The following is a 19,687-nucleotide window of genomic DNA, read 5'->3' as shown; positions in this document are numbered from 1 at the left end:
GGGGGGCCATGTACCCCCCTCCAAGCCCGCGACCCCTGCCTGAGGCTCTGTCGCGGGACACACTCCATAACCAGTCAGTAAATGTTATCAAAGATAGATAGATAGATAGATAGATAGATAGATAGATAGATAGATAGATAGATAGATAGATAGAGAGATAGAGAGATAGAGAGAGAGAGAGAGAGAGAGAGATTAAAACAGTAGATACAATGAGCATCTTCCAGTCTGAGGAGTGGGGAATCAAACCCGGTTCACTAGATCAGACTCCACCGCTCCAAACCACCACTCTTAACCACGACACCAAGCTGGTTCTCAACTGTTTCATTAGCCTGTGATGCCCTCTAGCGCGGAACAGCACAGATCTTGAAAGGCCGGGGAAGGGTGGTCAGCCCGATGATCGGCTTCCGGTCTATTTCTTTTACTCCTTTCGGCAGCTGGAACTGGAATGCTCGCATCAGGCTGGTGAAGAAAACAAAAAGCTCAATCCGTGCCAGCTGCTCCCCGACGCACGCTCGGGCGCCTGCAAAGGAAACAAGGGGAAAGAAGCCGGTGTGTGTCGCTTCCTCCTTTTCTCCCTGGTCAACAGCTGGTTTTGATTTGAAAGAGGGAGTTTGGGTGGTGAGCTGGGGAATTTAGACCCACCTCTCTCACAGGGTGTTTGGAGGCTGTAGTTGGAGCAGAACACTGAGGCTAGACTGCTGATTGGGGCCAGCTACCAGGACCCTGTGACCCCGATATTAAAGCAATTACACTGGCTACCGAGCAACTACTGAGCCCAATCCAAGGTGTTGGTTTTGACCTTTAAGAACATAAGAAAGGCCATGATGGATCAGGCCAAGGTCCATCAATTCCAACAGTCTGTTCGCACAGTGGCCAACCAGGTGCCTCTAGGAAGCCCTCAAGCAAGACGACTGCAGCAGCATTGTCCTGCCTGTGTTCCACAGCGCCTAATATAATAGACATGCTCCTCTGATCCTGGAGAGAATAGGTATGCATCATGACCAGTATCCATTTTGACTAGTAGCCGCCATGAACATGTCCACTCCCCTCTTAAAGGCTTCCAAGTTGGCAGCCATCACCACATCCTGGGGCAGGGAGTTCCACAATTTAACTAAAGCCCTACATGGCTTGGGAATGGATTTTCTGAAGGACCGTCTTCTCTGCCTGGGAATTAAGATCACAGGGAGAGGCCCTCTCGATCATCTCTTCAATCCAAGACTCTTGCTAGGTGGGTACACGTGTTTCATCTATGTTTGTGAGGAAGAAGGAGGAGGAGGAGAGGAGGAGGAGAGGACCAAACCAGCACACTTAACCACTACACCACACTGGCTAATGAATGCTGGGGAGAGGCGGGATATAAAGAAATAAATAAACAAACTACAGTGGCCTATCATTGCACCCACTGTTCCCTCTGTACCATTTCTGATCTTTGGGTTGACATGTCTCTGGAGGATGAGTTTGGGTTAGGAGATATTGTAAAATGTACTAGATACACCTCTAGTATATATGGTTTCAAAAACAATGCTATATAATCGGGGGGGGGGGGTCTTAGACACAGGGCATCCAGGGCATCTGCCTGATATTCTGTTCTGGGGGCCCATAATGGGAGCTTCCATTGACCTGCAGCCAGCTGCCCTGAATCATAGAATCATACGGTTGGAAGGGGCCATACAGGGGCCATCTAGTCCCACCCCCTGCTCAATGCAGGATGTGCCCAAAGCATCCCTGACAAGTGTTCGTCCAGCCTCTGCTTGAAGACTGCCAGAGAGGGGGAGCTCACCACCTCCCTAGGCAGCTGATTCTACTGCTGAACTACTCTCACTGAAGAAAACTGTTTCCTAATTTCCAGCTGGTACCTTTCCACCTGTAACTTAAACCCAGGAATGATCAGGGGCCTGGAGACCAAGCCCTATGAAGAAAGGCTGAGAGACTAGGGAATGCTCAGTCTGGAGAAGAGGAGGTTGAGGGGGGACATGATTGCTCTCTTGAAGCATTTGAAGGGCTGTCACTTAGAGGAGGGCAGGGAGCTGTTCCTGTTGGCAGCAGAGGACAGGATTCGCAATAATGAGTTTAACTTACGAGTGGAAAGGTACCAGCTGGATATCGGGGGTGGGATTTACAGGAGTAATTCAGCAGTGGAATTGGCTGCCTAGGAAGGCCGGCTCTTCCTCACTGGCTATCTTCAAGCAGTGGCTGGATGAACCCTTGTCAGGGCTGATCCTGCAATAGGCTGATCTTGCATTGAGTAGGGGGCTGGACTATTCGGCCCTTTCCAACTCTATGATTCTGTGTTATTTCTCCGTTGATTGATTCAGCACACTTCAATTTCAAACCTAAACTAGTCTGGACTTCTCAATATACCTGCACCAAATGGCATAAATTCTTCTCTAGCCACAAAATTGCCATCTTTGTCCAAGAAATGATTGGGGTTGAACTCCTCAGGTGTCTCCCAGCGCTCTGGATCCAGTAGAACAGAACGTAGGTCTGGAACAACAATGGCCCCCTGCAAAGAAGCAAATGGTGAGTTAGGATGTATCCAGATCAGAACATTTCGCTCTGTCCCAGAAATAATCTCTGCATGACTCCCATGCACATTTCACCCTCCTGGAATTCAGGGAACATGTTTTCTTTCTTCAATAAATGTTGACTTTGTACACTTCCTGATAAATCTGATGCAATTTGCAAAAACAAAAAGTGTGTTCAGGGGAGAGAACAGTTTGTATAGCCCTAAGGAATAGCTATCACATTATATTTACGTACAGAGGGTTACTACGTTTGAACACATGGCATTATTGCCGAATTCCAAAACATCAACGTTTTTGCATCTGTGGAACGTCTGCTCTGGAGGACTTATACCACTACTTATTTGAATGTCCTCTATATGTAGAGCCCATGGCTAAATCTCTTGCTGGGTTGGTTTCTGGCCTAAATACTTGTCCTAGTGCTGAGAAATTAGTATTTTTGTTAAAAGACACCGATGGGTTTGTTTCTCATAGGACTTCCCTGTATGCTCTGGCGGCAAAGAAAATAAGGTCCAATATGGTTGCTAAGAGAGCTGAATCTTCGGGTTGGTTTTAATGGTTGCTAGGTCCCATTGGCAGATTGGGACACCGCCACAATTTTTAATTATTTCTCTGAATACATTGATTTTAGCATAATTTTATTATGTATATTTCAGCACAGTTTTATTGTATATATATTTATTACCAATCCAGAATTTTATTAACTTCCTATTTCCTTTACTATGTATCTGAGGTATCCTTGACAGGTTGGTAATGGCCTATGGCTAAATGCAAATACAACTATTCATTCAAACATTTGAACGCAGCAAACCCATTTAGTCGGTGCGCCAAATAGCCATTGATAGTAGCCATCACTACATCTATTGGCAGGGAATTCCACAATTAATCTTTGAGTGAACAACTGCTTCCTTTTGTCCATCCTTTTGGCTGTATCAGTGATACGCACGCCTAAAAGACCCAGGCCCTAAATAAAGGTTCAGACCCTCATACTGGATGAAGGTCAGAATAAAGGTTCAGACCCTCCTACTGGATTAAGCTCAGAAGTGCATAGCAAAAAGGCCTGACTGTAACAACATTTCGATGTGTCTAGCGTTCACAGATAACAAGAGGAACATCTGGAGTTTCATCAACACTGCTAAGATCACAAAAAGCTCAGGTCAACTTTGTAAAGTGACCAGGAGTTACTTAGTGACGTCAATGTGGCCAGAACACACCTCTTATCTCTAAGTGGTCCTCCTCCAAAGATGGCTGCGCAATCGCAGTGTGAGTTTATTTACACAAGATAGTAAGCTATACGCATGCTTGAATAATAATGAGTAGATGTACCAATTAGTAACATGCTTTCCAAATATGTATAACAGAAGGAGGAAATGAGATGCTATATATTGTCTGTGATTGGGAGCGACGGTGTGCTTCTCTCCTCAACGGCCCCTTGAGCTGACGGGGGGCACCTTATTTGTGTGTACAGAAATAAACTTTTATTCCTTTCACCCCTTTGGTGCGGATTATTGACCCTACAGCACCAGGATCAAACCTGTTTAGGGTAACACCAGCGTTCAGTTCTCCGCCACCTCCAAAGTCCAGGACTTCAGAGGTGGCAGGTGACATGGAACTGAACACTGAGCCCAGCCGAACCCAGCGCTCAGCCTTGCGCTGCTGCCTCCAAAGTCCACATGAATGGCGGCGAACTAAACACTAGGCTCCACGCCACGTATTTTTCAGGTTCAGATTTAATGAACTCAAACATTTTTGATTATCCATAAAAAAGCCAATATAAGGATTTGACTTTTTTCGGGGGGGTTGAAAAATTCCAGGTTTATTAAACCTGAACCCGAAAAATACAAGGAAAAAATGGTACACAGTCCTACTTTGGATATCCACCTACTGAAAGCCACACAAGACGTATGCAAAGGCTACAGTGATAGATATACACCAATCCCTATTCAATGTGGTATTTTTTGCTTTTGTTAAGAGGTGGAGGGAGGGGGACTTCTCACATGCAGTACATGTTTCGCACTATACATTAAGTTTCTATAGAGACACATCTCTTAAATCACCATGATCCAATGACTGTTGACACAGAAGTGCAGTTATAACAATGATGCATACCTTTGGAATGAAAAAACCCAGAACATTCACATCCTTCACACATTGTCTAGGGACTCCAAATAGTAACATAAATTCGGCACGCTGAGTTTCATGAATCACAGCGTTGGTGTAGGGCAGATTTTTCCGATCTTGATAGCAGATGGAGTGAGCGGAGCCAAAAAACTCGTTCATCTCCTTGTAGACGTTCTCTGGAGAAAATGGTGGAAAGGGAAGCTTTATTCTGGATGTGTTTCTAAGGGAAGGCAAGCCACCCCAGGGAGAAATGTATGGCAAATGAAACTATTCCATAGGGTTCCATTAAAGAAGCTTCAATATCAGTAGGCATTGAGAGGTGAATGGAGGATCTTGACGTTAAGGAAGACTCGTTGGACCAGTGCTAAGAGTAAACTAGAAATTAAAAAGTTCACCCAGCTGGCTTCATGTGTAGGAGTGGGAAAACCAACCCGGTTCACCAGATTAGCGTCGGCCCCAGGCAATGGCAAACCACCTCTGTTCATCTCTTGCCTTGAAAACCCTATGGGGTCGGCATACGTCCTCTGCAGCTTGACAGCATTTTTCATTCTGTGTTTGTGTGTGTATCTTTAAAGAATTGCAACCCATTACTAAAATAATCAACAAATTAATGTGGATCAAGCAGGCTCTTGTCTCCACTGGGGAAAAGCTTCTCACCTTGGATGTCTGGATAATTTGCCATGAGAACCAGTGCCCATTGCAGAGAAGTCGCCGTCGTCTCTGACCCTGCGATGAACAGGTCAAAAATGCACTGAGCCAGGTTCTCTTCATTGTATGTAGTGTCAGGATCAAGTTTGCTCTGTTTTGACAAGACAGAAGCTGCAATGTAGTTCACGACGTCGCATTTTGCGGTTTTTAACCAAAGCACCACCCAATCCCTGGACAAAATGGCCACTTCCAAGATGGTTTGAAGAGAGTGGACAGGGAGAAGTTTTTCTCCCTCTCCCATAAAACTAGAACGTGAAGTTATCTGTTGAAGCTGGAGGGTGACAGATTCAAAACAAATAAAAGGAAGTATTTTTTTCACACAACGCATAGTTAAATTGTGGAACTCCCTGCCCCAGGATGTGGTGATGGCTGCCAACTTGGAAGGCTTTAAGAGGGGAGTGGACATGTTCGTGGAGGAAAGGGGTATTCATGGCTACTAGTAAAAATGGATACTAGTCATGATGCCTACCTCTTCTCTCTAGTATCAGAGGAGCATGCCTATTATATGAGGTGCTGTGGATCACAGACAGGATGGTGCTGCTGCAGTCGTCTTGTTAGTGGCTTCCTAGAGGCACCTGGTTGGCCACTGTGTGAACAGACTGCTGGACTTTATGGGCCTGGGTCTGACCCAGCAGGGCCTCTCTTCTGTTCTTCTGTTCTTAAGATCTGACCAGATTGGGCTATGCCGCACTGCTTGCCTTTTCCCTTGTACTAACTATGCTTTGTGTGAAGGGTCCCGGGTAGGGTTCTTCCATACCACCTACTACCAGATCCTTTTTAACTGGACATGCCAAGGATTGAATCTGGGACCTTCTCAGTGCAAAGCTGTCCCACGGAGCCGCAGCCCATCCCCAACCGCTACCCAAGTTTAGTGACTAATATGGGGAAAGCATTGAGTGGGCAGAACCCTGTGGGTGGCCCTCCAGATGATGCCACTCAACCATTACAGGAATTGTAATAATTAGAGTTGCCAGGTCCCTCTTCACCACCAGTGGGAGGTTTTGGGGCAGAGCATGAAAAGGGTGAGGTTTGGGGAGGGGAGTGACTTCAATGCCATAGAATCCAATTGCCAAAGTGGCCGTTTTCTCCAGGTGAACTGACCTCTATTGGCTGGAGATAAGATGTAATAACAGGAGACTTCCACCGACTACCTCAGTCATGTTTATTGTGCATGGCCATAGGCCTTTCCAATCAAGACAATATTGCAACAACTTAAAATAGATAAAAAACCATTAAAAGTCGTAAGATTAAAAAACACCAATATGGCTCCTTTTCTCATTTGATGGCTTTCTTTGCCCTGATTTTCCTGGCCACAAGGCCATAAAATGCCATTTTCCGGGAAACAAAAGGGTCAGTATCGGAAAGCCAGAAAATTAGTTTATTGGCATCAAATAATAAGTGGAAAGTGGAAAGAATATTTGCCAGGAACCTATTCCAAGGCTCGATGTAGATAGGGCAGGGCAGGATGTAACGGAGTCGATCTTCCACTGAGCTACCACATATACAGATACATTGAGCCCAGGGGTTTGTTTGTTTTTTTGAAAAACGACCGGCAAGAAGCTCCATGGGCATAGTTTGAAATCGCAGTGATGTGAGAGCTGCTCTAAGACTATAAGTTCCGGGTAAATTAGTGGAAAGCATTATTAAAGATAGAATTGTCAAGCATATAGGTGTTTGGGAGCTGGGAGGCGCAGATCTGTTTAAAGGGCCCCCCGCGCGTCTTCAGGGAAGCCCCGTGAAGGCGCGCGGGGGGGGGGGAGCTGAACCCCGAATTTGCCGAATTTATTCGCCGAACCCCCAAAGTCAGCAAAGTCGGCTCCCGAACCGGAAACCGCCAAATCGGGGGAAATTCGGCGGTTTTTCGGTTCGGAACAAACTGAATCGACAGCCCTACTAGTAATAACAACTCAGAGGAGCCAAACTGATGTATTTATTGTTCACTGATTTATTTGGAAAATGTGTGTCCCCCCCTTTCCAGAGCAGGCACCTACCTTCTCCATCTGAAACAGATAGTAATCAATGTAATCCTGTGGCTCGTGCATTGTCTGCTGCTGCTGCTTATGGATTTCTATCTCCTTTTTTGCAAAGGAACGCACAGCCTCCGTGCAGGCCAGCACCGTCTGGTGAGGCCCCGGAAGATGTTTCATAAGCCAGGGGAGAATTTCATACAGCTGCAGAAAAGATGAAAGCAAAATTCAGTCACTATCACGAGGGGGGTTAATAAAATGGCCCGTGCACCTTTGATTCCCATTTCAGCATTGTACAGGATTAGATGCTACCAGAGGCCTAGCAGATCCGTTCCAACGTCATTGAGGGAATGGTGGGACTCACCACTGCGTGATGATGCAATGGAAGAAGAAGAGGAGGAGGATTTGTGTTTTATATGACGATTTTCTCTACTTTTTCATAGAATCATAGAGTTGGAAGGGGCCATACAGGCCACCTAGCCCAACAATTTTAAGGAGAATCAAATCAGCTTACAATCTCCTTCCCTTCCTCTCCCCACAACAGACACCTTGTGAGGTAGGTGAGACAGAGAGCTTGAAGAGAACAGTGACTAGCCCAAGGTCACCCAGCTGGCTTCATGAGCAGGAGTAGGGAAACCAGCCAAGTTCACCAGATTAGAGTCTGCCGCTCATGTGGAGGAGTGGGGAATCAAACCCAGCTCTCCAGATTAGAGTCCACCGCTCTTAACCACCGCACCACACTGGAGACATGAGAACAGACTCAAGGTTGCCGATCTCCAAGCAAGGGCTGGAGTTCTCCGAGACTGATCTCCAGATTAGAGGTCAATTCCCTCAGATAAAATGGCAGTTTCAGAGGGTGGATTGTATAGCATCACATCCCTGCAGAACTCATTCCACTCCATAAACTCTGTGCTCCCCAAGCTCTGCCTCCCAGGTAGGGTTGCCAACCTCCAGGGGGTACCTAGAGATCTCCCGCCATTACATCTCCAGCCAAAAGCGATCAGTTCCCCTGAAGAAAACAGCTGCTTTGGAGGCTGGACTCTATGGCATTCTACCCTGCTGAGGTCCTCTTTAGGAATCGCTGAAAACTCTATGGTTCTACCATATAGTGTTTGGCTATTCCTAGAGAAGACTGCCGTTACTTTCCCAAAAGTGACATCACACTGCCACTGACAGTATCTCTCCTACGTCTCTATCCCCTTGACTCCAGCCAGTTGCAGGGCTTGGACTGGCTACCCTAGGTAAACTCAGCCTACCCTACATCACAGGGGCATTGTGAGGATAAAATGGAGAGGAAGAAATCGAGGTGAGCTGCTTTAGGGGGGGGGAAGCAGGAAATAAATGAAGGAAATAAATAAATTTATCTTTGTCCAGTGATTGTGGCAAAGCTTCATTGGCCCCTCTGGAAAGAAAGAGATTAGCCCCACTGTCTCAGCAGCCCAATTCCAATTAAGGGGAAGTTTATTTATGTTGTCACAAGACCCATGTACACTGAGCGCCATTAAAGGTGCTGTGTAGGGTAGAGGGACAGGGACTATAATCACCCTTCTGGCAAATTACTCACCCCATGAAAGAAACTGGCTGCAAAACTCAAGCTGTAAGCAACAGCATTGATCAACTTGATGAATTCTTCATCGTCCAGAGAAAACCGGTGTCCGAAAGCCACAGCACACATCACGTTGGAGACGGAGTTTCTGATGAGCAACGAAGGGTCAGTCGGCTGCCCTGATAATAAAGGTTGTGCAGTCCTGTTTAGATCCATTCTGCTTCGCTGTTAGAGGGGTTTCATTGGTGAGAGCAAGGGAGGCCACTGAGAACTCTGAGTCTTTCTTTAACGAACAGAAGACGTACGTGAAAACAGACTTTCAGTTCCAGAATGTACAAATCATTCCACCCCAAACCTGCCACTCTAGTAGGGTTGCCAGGTCCCTCTTTGCCACCAGCAGGAGGTTTTTGGAATGGAGCCTGAGGAGGGCGAGGTTTGGGGAGGGGAGGGACCAACACCATAGAGTCCAATTGCCAAAGTGGCCATTTTCTCTAGGTGGACGGATGTCTATCGGCTGGAGATCAGTCGTAATAGCAGGAGGTCTCCAGCTAGTATCTGGAGGTTGGCAACCATATGCTTGAGGGTTGCCAGCTTCCAGGTGGGCCTGAAGTTGTCACAGAATTACAACTGATCTCCAGCTTGCAGGGATCAGTTCCTCTGGAAAAAAAATATGGAAGTTTCAGATGAGATCCTCTAAGGCATCACATCCCTGCTGAGTTCTTTCCTTCCACAAACTCTGCTTCCCCAGACTTTGACCCCAAATCTCCAGGAGTTTCCCAGCCTTGTATCTGCCTTTCCGATAATGGGCTTTTCCACATTCTCAGTTTCCTCGCTTGTTATGTTCCTGGTTTTTTTGGGGGGGGGGGCATTCAGTTCTGCATGTATTTTGATCCCTCTAGTGCAGTGGTGGTGAACCTATGGCACAAGTGCCAGAGGTGGCACTCAGAGCCTTCTCTGTGGGCAGGCGAGCCGTCACCCCAGCACAGAGTTTGCCTGAGTTCATTCTCCCAGCTGAGGAAGCTGGGGACCAGCGGTGCCTTCCCGGCTCCTCCGGGAAGCGCCAGGCTCCTTCCCAGTGCCTTCTCCGCAGTCGCCGGCTGCGCGCTCCAGAAGTGAAGACAACGACGAGCCTTCTGCTGAGGACTGGAAGAGGCGGAGCCGGGATGGGGCTGGACAGGGAGTGGGACGCCTGGGCGGCCGTCTGCTGCGGGCTGGTTGGTGACTACAGGGCAGGGGGTTGGCGGTGAGGGCTGAACGGGGGCCCGCCTGGCGTTTGTGCTGGAGCCAAGCCCTTCGCTTAGCTCAGGTTTTCACTCTGCTCGTTCATGCAACCGAAGGTGCCTCTGAGCGCATGCAGAGGGCTGTCCCCACCATCAGCCCCCCCCCTGCATAACAGTCTTTTAAAATTCGTATGAAGATAACAGTTGGAAAAAGAACCAAACTGAAGGGTGGGGGCTATGCTCCACCTGCTTTCCTTCCCCTGCTTGGCCGCCCATGCAGGGTTGCCAACCTTCAGGTAGTAGCAGGAGATCTGCTATTTCAGTTCACCTGGAGAAAATGGCCGCTTTGGCAATTGGACTCTATGGCATTGGTCTCTCCCCAAACCCCACCATCCTCAGGCTCTGCCCTAAAAACCTCCCGCAGGTGGCAAAGAGGGACCTGGCAACCCCTAGCCCCATGTGGGCTTCTAGCTGTGTTGGCACTTCGCGATAAATAAGTGGGTTTTGGGTTGCAGTTTGGGCACTCGGTCTCTAAGAGGTTCGCCATCACTGCTCTAGTGGTTGATTTGATATCAAACATCACCCGGCAGATGTAAAATGCAGGTTCTTACGCTGGACATAAAGCTTCGTGGTAGCGAATTGACCACTAGAGGGAGCAAAACACGTTCAGAACAGGAAAAAAAAACCCAAAGAAACAGGAACTTACAAGCGAGGAAACTGAAAATATGGAAAAGCCCAATGTTTAAGCTGCAAGGGAGTTGTAGGCTAATAGCAACTCAGTGGGGGCAAAGAGGCCGCCAGAAGTTTCCATTCCAGTTGGGAACACTGATATGAGCAAACAGCAATTAAACTGAAAAGTAGCAACTTCCCTCTTTAAAGTTGCCAACTCTAGCTTGGGAAATTCCTGGAGATTTGGTGGTGGAGTAGAATCTAGTAGGGGAAGGAGTAGTAGAATCTAGAAAGGGGAGAGAGTTCAGCAGAGGTGTGACACAATACAGCCCATTCTCCAAAGCTTCAATTTCCACCAGGGCAGCTGATCTCTATAGTCTGGAGACAGGTTTGCCAACCCCGGGTTGGGAAACACCTGGAGATTTTTGGGTGGAGCCTGAAGAGGGTGGGGTTTGGGGAGAGGAGGGACTTCAATGCCATAGAGTCCAATGGCCAAAGTGGCCATTTTCTCCAGGTGAACTGATCTCTATCGGCTGGAGATCCATTGTAATAGCAGATCTCCAGCTAGTACCTGGAGGTTATGCAAAAAATACTCACAATACTAGTAACAACAAGTATAGCAAAAAAGAACTAGCACGACTCAATCAAGAAATTGAACAATTCATTAAAGTGCTAAACATGAAACCACCACAAGTGTGCAATACATACAATATAAACACTATAAACAAAAGAATATTAGGAACAAATGGAAAAAAGTCCAAAGTCCAAAGGTCTTATCCTATTCCATCATCTTCTGATCCAAAAGTAGGCACAAAGTCCACGTAAGTCCAAAAAGTTGTATCAAGACAACGGAGGGAGGAAACGCTATTCCGGATATCTTAGCGCTTTCACCAAAGCACAGCTTTATCAGCCTATAAAATTTATATAATAATTTTCATAATATTTTACATTTTCATTTTTTAATCTATGAATAATCAATGGTAAGTATAAGGATAGACAACAATAATATTATACAATAGCTTACCTCTTAGTGTGTTAGAAGGCATACTCATTGGGAGGAATATAATCCATATGGTTTAATTTTCTCTCTTTTTTTGTTATTCAAACGTATTAGTTTCTTATAATATGCTATTTTTGCAATTTTTTATTAGTTTTTATGCTCCCAAAAAAAGGGCTGCTAAACCTTCCGGTCCTAAGTTAGATTGTGATAGACTGCGTGAGCAGATATATAGCTAATGGGTCACATGCTGCTATTGTTACTAGATTCTTAAAGGCGCAGTGTCAAAAACGAAGTAGCTCAAATCATAGAAAACAGGACAAATCAAATTCATTGTTTAACCCGTTGGGGGCCAAGGTGTTAAATAAATGTATAAAGCGCATTTCATTTTGGAGGAGCACTTTCTGTACATCCCTATGATCGTGTGGATGATCACGGTAAACCCACAATACAAAAAATCTCATATCGGTTTCAGAATGTTTATATTTCACAAAGTGGCTCGTTAGTGGAGCCTCAAAGTTCAAAGAGCGCAATCTCGATCTGTGTTCTCCTATACGCAGCCGAACTGGGCGCATGGTGCTGCCAATGTATAATTTAGAACATTTGCATGTGACTGCGTAAATTACGCGGCTTGTGGCACAATTTGAGAAGTGTCTTAATTGGAATCTGAAATCTGAAGTTGCTGAGCGGAATTCCTTGACAGGAAGACTCAGCGGGCACACGGAGCATTTCCCGCATTTAAAATGGCCGACGGCCGAAACGTGTGGCACAGATTTTTTAAGAAAGTCAGAATGTACTAGACGGTCCCTAAGAGCTTGAGTCTTACGCATTCCAAAAATTGGTGGAACATTACATCCAGGAATGTCTTGGATAATGTGCCAATGTCTTCTAATGGCTTGTTTAATTACAAAAGAATGTTTACTATAAGTTAGAGAGCAGTACACATTCTGTTTTAAAGTTGGTGCTTTTTTGGAGAACAGAGATTGACGTTCTTTCTCATTAGCTCTATTCCAGGCTTGAGAGACAACCTGAGGTGGGTAACCTCTTTTTGTTAAGGAGACAGTCATTTTTTCCGAGGCTTTTTTGAAATCAACAGCACAGGTTGCATTTCTTTTTAATCTAAGAAAATTACTAAAGGGAAGATTATTTTTAAGATGAATCGGGGGATTGGAAGCATAATGCAGTCCAGAATCTTTAGACATACTTTTTTTATAAGGTCTTACAGCTAGCTTTCTATCAAATCTAACGAAAACTTCCAAATCTAAAAAAGGTATACTTACAGGGTCACATTGGCCGGTAAAAGTCAGATGTTCATTAATGGTATTTAACCACGTGGCAAATTTATCAAATGTCTCAGGGCAATCAAAGAGAAAAAATAAATCACCAACATACCGTTTATAAATAAATAAATGTGATGCAAAAGGATTATTATTAATAATGTGAGCCAATTCAAAATCAATCATGAAAAGATTCGCGATTGCAGGGGCACACGCAGCGCCCATTGCTACGCCTTTTGTCTGCAAGAAAAATTGGGATCCAAATCTAAAAAAATTGTTTTCAAACATAAGATCAACTAACTGTAACAAATATTGTGTAGGAGGGGAAGGGTCAGATCTTGAATCTAGTCTGTCTGCAATAATATTCCTAGCATCTTCTAAAGGAACGTTAGTATATAACGCACTAACATCAAGTGTAGCCATTACTCCTCCAATTGGCAAAAAATAATCCTCAACATGTTGTATAAAGTCTCTAGAGTCTAAAACATAGGAAGGGGTCAAAGTAACAAATGGTTGTAAATAATAATCAAGAAATTTAGATATAGGCTCAAGTAAGGATCCGCATGATGACACAATGGGTCTCCCCAAGACCGGCCGGGTGTCTTTATGGATTTTAGGGAGAGTATAAAAAGTCGGAACCTTGGGAAACGAAACGGTAAGAAAATCTGCCACCTGCTGGTTTATATAGCCAAGACTCAAACCTTCAGTAATTACTACATGAATCAATTTGGAAAGTTTATTAGTAATGTTACCTGAGATTTTAGTATATGTACTGCTCTCTAACTTATAGTAAACATTCTTTTGCAATTAAACAAGCCATTAGAAGACATTGGCACATTATCCAAGACATTCCTGGATGTAATGTTCCACCAATTTTTGGAATGCATAAGACTCAAGCTCTTAGGGACCGTCTAGTACATTCTGACTTTCTTAAAAAATCTGTGCCACACGTTTCGGCCGTCGGCCATTTTAAATGCGGGAAATGCTCCGTGTGCCCGCTGAGTCTTCCTGTCAAGGAATTCCGCTCAGCAACTTTAGATTTCAGATTCCAATTAAGACACTTCTCAAATTGTGCCACAAGCCGCGTAATTTACGCGGTCACATGCAAATGTTCTAAATTATACATTGGCAGCACCATGCGCCCAGTTCGGCTGCGTATAGGAGAACACAGATCGAGATTGCGCTCTTTGAACTTTGAGGCTCCACTAACGAGCCACTTTGTGAAATATAAACATTCTGAAACCGATATGAGATTTTTTGTATTGTGGGTTTACCGTGATCATCCACACGATCATAGGGATGTACAGAAAGTGCTCCTCCAAAATGAAATGCGCTTTATACATTTATTTAACACCTTGGCCCCCAACGGGTTAAACAATGAATTTGATTTGTCCTGTTTTCTATGATTTGAGCTACTTCGTTTTTGACACTGCGCCTTTAAGAATCTAGTAACAATAGCAGCATGTGACCCATTAGCTATATATCTGCTCACGCAGTCTATCACAATCTAACTTAGGACCGGAAGGTTTAGCAGCCCTTTTTTTGGGAGCATAAAAACTAATAAAAAATTGCAAAAATAGCATATTATAAGAAACTAATACGTTTGAATAACAAAAAAAGAGAGAAAATTAAACCATATGGATTATATTCCTCCCAATGAGTATGCCTTCTAACACACTAAGAGGTAAGCTATTGTATAATATTATTGTTGTCTATCCTTATACTTACCATTGATTATTTATAGATTAAAAAATGAAAATGTAAGATATTATGAAAATTATTATATAAATTTTATAGGCTGATGAAGCTGTGTTTTGGTGAAAGCGCTAAGATATCCGGAATAGCGTTTCCTCCCTCCGTTGTCTTGATACAACTTTTTGGACTTACGTGGACTTTGTGCCTACTTTTGGATCAGAAGATGATGGAATAGGATAAGACCTTTGGACTTTGGACTTTTTTCCATTTGTTCCTAATATTCTTTTGTTTATAGTGTTTATATTGTATGTATTGCACACTTGTGGTGGTTTCATGTTTAGCACTTTAATGAATTGTTCAATTTCTTGATTGAGTCGTGCTAGTTCTTTTTTGCAGTACCTGGAGGTTGGCAACCCTAGGCTCCACCCCAATGCTGGAAGATCTGTAGGCTCCACCTGGAGGTTGGCAACTGTACCAATGAGTAATATAAAACAGTCCACACAAAGATTTCTGCAGACAGAACTATGTGCCCACATAATCTCCTAGTGTCACAAACCGTTCGCCTTTGCAAACATCTCGACAAGCTGCTGGGCCTCATCGGCAATCTGTTGCTCTTTCTTCCCCAGGCCCAGCTTCCGCATGGTAACCTGCCCAAACTTCTTCTGCTGCTTCCAGGTGTGACCGTTGGAGAAGACAATACCTGAGGCAATTGAGATTGAATGAGTAATGGCTTGTTTAAAATTAAAACATTTAGATTAACAGCCTCCAAACTGCCAGATCTGATGAACTTCCCGCCTCCGCATTTAAGACCGACTAGTTCTATAAAAGCTGTGTTGCTGGCAGATAACAGTGCTTCTTTGGTTGTTTGCAAAAACTTTGTCCCGCCTTTCTGCCCTTGCAAGGGCCACCAAGGCAGCTAACAATTTAAAACAATTTAAATAGAAGAAGAAGAGTTGGTTTTTATACCCTGATTTTCTCTACCTTTAAGGAGTCTCAGAGTGGCTTACAATCGCCTCTCCTTCTCTCCACAACAGACACCTTGTGAGGTGGGCGGGACTGAGAGAGTTTGGAGAGAACTGTGACTAGCCCAAGGTCACCCAGCTGGCTTCACATGGAGAAGTGGGGAATCGACCCTGGCTCTCCGGAAGAGAGTCCGCCACTCATGTGGAGGAGCAGGGAATCAAACCCAGTTCTCCAGATTAGAGTCCACTGCTCATAACCACTATATCACATTGACTCTCCAATAGTAATGTGAAGTCAAATGTCCCTCGGCTCCCTCCCCAAATCCCCAGGAATTTCCCAACCTCAGCTCCACCCCTTGTGCCTTCTGCCAATCTGCTTTTTATGCATTCAAGGGCTGTGTGTGTGTTTTAAGGTTCATTATGCATGAGTACTTTCACTCCCATTTGCCCATGGTCAGTCTTGGTTGTTCCTTGGAGTTATGCATGAGTTTTCCCTCCATCAGAGATGACCTCGCTGCCAGCCCTCACAAATCCCAGGACTTCCCATTTTTCTGTTAACCTGCTTCTTCCCTCTCCCCTGAGCCCAGTCCGGGTGAAATCCCCATGTGTAAGGCAAAGCGCGGGACATGCAAGCTCGGTTTCTCTCACAGCCAATTACAAAGTAGGGTGTAAAGAGGTAGAGATTCAAATGTCTCCTGGCAGCTCTTTTTGAGCAGGCTTTTTAAAACCGAGGCTTGGATTTTTCCCTCCCCCTCCTTTGAGATTGCTCCATTTTTTTTTTTTTTTTTTTTGTTCTTAAAATGATTTTTTATGCATCAATTGGGTTTGGGGGGCGGATTTTCTCTCTACAAAGTAAGCCAATTACAAAGCAGCTTTTCAAGGGGCTTGGACTTGGCTTGAGCTTGGAGACTGCTGGTGCATAGACTCCCAATAGGAAAGTGTGGGTCCAGCGAGCAACGGACCTCAAGTAAAATTCCCATGCATAAATGACCCAAGACAGCAGGAAAACTTCCCCTTTCATCATTTCCTCAAATCCACCTCATCCCAAAACACCTTTCTTAGGGCCTAACTATACAGTAGATTCTCTGGATATGACTTGCTGCCCCTTGTACCATCAGGGGACTCATCATACAAACTGCTCATCACTCAGAGCAGCTCTGAGAGCTGCCAAGGGGAAGGAGGGGCATCTGCCTTCCTTCCAGCACCATTTTCTCTAATGGAAATGTGTGAACAGCCCACCCACCCCCGGCCATTTCCGCTAGGGAAAACAAGCCAGGAGGAAAGGCAGAAGTCCCTCCTTTTCCCTCACAGCTAGGGTTCTCAACTCTGGCTTTAGCGTTGCCAACCTCCAGGCACTAGCTGGAGATCTTCTGCTGACCTCCAGCCAACAGAGATCAGTTCCCCTGGAGAAAATGGCCGCTTTGGCAATTGGACTCTATGGCATTGAAGTCCCTCCCCTCCCCAAACCCCGCCCTCCTCAGGCTCCACCCCAAAAACCTCCTGCTGGTGGCAAAGAAGGACCTGGCAACCCTATCCGGCTTGGAGATTTGGGGGTGGAGCCTGAGAAGGGCAGGGTTTGGGGATAGAAGGGATCTCAGCGGAGTATAATGCCATAGAATCTACCCTCCAAAGCAGCCATTTTCTCCAGGGGAATTGATCTGTGTGGTCTGGAGATCAGTTATAATTCCAGGAAATCTCTATGTGGTAAATAACATGCCATCAAACCTCTATTGAAAGGATAGGACATTCTTTTCTCCAGCCAGTTGGCAACTATACTAACCAGTTACGTAAGCCCAAGGCCACAGATAATAAAGATGGAGCAATTTCTATTAGCAAGTTGAGAAGTCACCAGCCAACTGAAATTTTTGTCATATTAGCTGTGTTGACCAATTTCCTGTATTGGGGAGAGGCTGTGGCTCAGTGGTAGAGCATCTGCTTGGCATGAAGGTCCCAGGTTCAATCCCCAGTATCTCCAGTTAAAGGGACCAGGCAAGTAGGTGATGGGAAAGACCTCTACCTGAGACCCTGGAGAGCCACTGACGGTCTGAGTAGACTATACTGACTCCGATGGACCAAGGGTCTGATTCAGTATAAGGCAGCTTCATGTGTTCATATGTGTGTTCTGTACCATTTCTCTGGGGGGAAAGGTCAGTCGTATCTGTGACTTTCCAGAACTTACCCTTTTCTCTTGTTATAAGTTTCAGGAGAGGAGTCATTGGTCTGTCAACAAAGTATTCCGAATAGGTTACCAGCCCTTCTTTCACGGCTTCATATCCAGAAAATACCACTGCAGGTACAGGTCCGATCCATATAGTGTAGATGTTTCCATATTGCCTGGCCAGCTGCCATTTGAATCAAAAGAGAGGATTATAGCCCAGCAAGTCTCAATTGGTCACACAGCCTATCTATTGAGACTTCACAGGGAAATGTATCTTAAATGGAAGGAGGGGCCCAGAACCAAGGGTGTAGCCCAAACCTGTAAGGATGTTGTCAAACAGATGAAAACACACAAGCTGAAGATGGTGAAATTTTAGCAGGTGACAGAGACGAGGTGTAACTACTTAACTCCTATTTTGCCTTGGTCTTCTCCCATAAGGGGAATTGTGTCCTAAGAATATAAGAAAGGCCCTGCTATATCAGACCAAGGTCCATCAAGTCCAGCAGTCTGTTCACACAGTGGCCAACCAGGTGCCTCTAGGAAGCCCACAAGCAAGATGACTGCAGCAGCATTATCCTCCCTGTGTTCCACTGCACCTGATATAATAGGCATGTGTCTCTGATCCTGGAGAGAATAGACATGCTCATAAGAACATAAGGAAAGCCCTGCTGGATCAGGCCAAGGCCCATCAAGTCCAGCCATCTGTTCACCAGTGGCCAACCAGGTGCCTCTAGGAAGCCCACAAACAAGACGACTGCAGCAGCATTATCCTGCCTGTTTTCCACAACACCTAATATAAAAGGTATACTCCTCTGTTCCTGGAAAGAACAGGTATGCATCATGACTAGTATCCATTTTTACTAGTTACCCCTCTCCTTCATGAACATGACCCCTCCCCGCTTCAAGCCTTCCAAGTTGGCAGCCATCACCACATCCTGGGGCAGGTCCTACCTGGGGAAAGCAGAATAATCAACATGAGGAGCTACTTGCAGCCCAGGACAGGTAAGGAGATAATTAGACAACACTTCACTACTGGGGAGGGGCTATAGCTCAGTGGTAGAGCATCTGCTTGGCATGCAGAAGGTGACAGGTTCAATCCCTGGCATCTCCAGTTTAAAGAAACTGACAGTGGGCAATGTGAAAGACCTCTGCATAAGACCCTGGAGAGCTAGTCTGAGTAGGCAATACTGAACTTGATCGGCCAAGGGTCTGATTTAATATAAGGCAGCTTCATGTGTTCATTTGTACTTTCAATGAGGAAGACTTGAGACTTGAAACGAACGTATCCCTATTCCACCCCTTCTTCTTCAAGACTTCTACCTTGGATTGAATGTTACTGTATATGTATTTAGACACTTGTATATAATATATGTATGAAGTTCATATTCATTACACTTTTGTTACATTGTTATAGCATTGCCTGTTTTCTGAACCTCCAGGTGGTGGCTGGATATCTCTCGCTATTACAATTGATCTCCAGGTGACAGAGATCAGTTCCCCTGGAGAAAATGGCTGCATTTGAAGGTGGACTCTATGGCATTATGCCCCATTGAAAACCCTCCTTTCGCCAAACCCTGCCCTCCTCAGTCTCCACCTCCAAAATCTCCAGGTATTTCTCAACCTCGAGGTGGCAGTCCTAATCACAGGACTGGCTGTTCCCTCTGTTCCACATAGGCTTGTTTTTCTGATTTAAACCAAGTTAGGATAGCAAGCGTGGGCACAGTGTGGGCACAGAGCTCAGGCTTTGTAGGCCGGGCAGTGACAAAGGAATCTCCGTGGAAGGTATTTGCAAAGCTGAAACCTGGCTATTAGTGTCAACAGTGAGGAAGCATTACTGCTTGGGTT

The 19,687-nt window shown here is 45.3% G+C and overlaps 1 protein-coding gene across 1 annotated transcript in view; it reads right to left on the bottom strand.

Moving 5' to 3' along the window:
* Nucleotides 1-341: 341 nt before the first annotated feature.
* Nucleotides 342-19,687, bottom strand: part of LOC130477884 (cytochrome P450 2J4-like) — a 34,290-nt gene continuing 14,944 nt past the window's right edge. The window contains exons 3-10 of the mRNA XM_056849966.1: nucleotides 17,864-18,026; nucleotides 15,279-15,422; nucleotides 8,883-9,043; nucleotides 7,343-7,522; nucleotides 5,301-5,442; nucleotides 4,632-4,819; nucleotides 2,362-2,503; nucleotides 342-520 (exon numbers count right to left, since the gene is read on the bottom strand). Coding sequence (XP_056705944.1) covers nucleotides 342-520; nucleotides 2,362-2,503; nucleotides 4,632-4,819; nucleotides 5,301-5,442; nucleotides 7,343-7,522; nucleotides 8,883-9,043; nucleotides 15,279-15,422; nucleotides 17,864-18,026 — 1,299 coding nt within the window. The remainder of the gene's footprint in view (nucleotides 521-2,361; nucleotides 2,504-4,631; nucleotides 4,820-5,300; nucleotides 5,443-7,342; nucleotides 7,523-8,882; nucleotides 9,044-15,278; nucleotides 15,423-17,863; nucleotides 18,027-19,687) is intronic.

Source organism: Euleptes europaea, chromosome 5 (genome assembly GCF_029931775.1).
Source record: "Euleptes europaea isolate rEulEur1 chromosome 5, rEulEur1.hap1, whole genome shotgun sequence".
NCBI classification, from domain to species: domain Eukaryota; kingdom Metazoa; phylum Chordata; class Lepidosauria; order Squamata; family Sphaerodactylidae; genus Euleptes; species Euleptes europaea.
The sequence above is the reverse complement of the archived record's forward strand: the minus strand, read 5'-3'. Positions and strand labels throughout refer to the sequence as shown.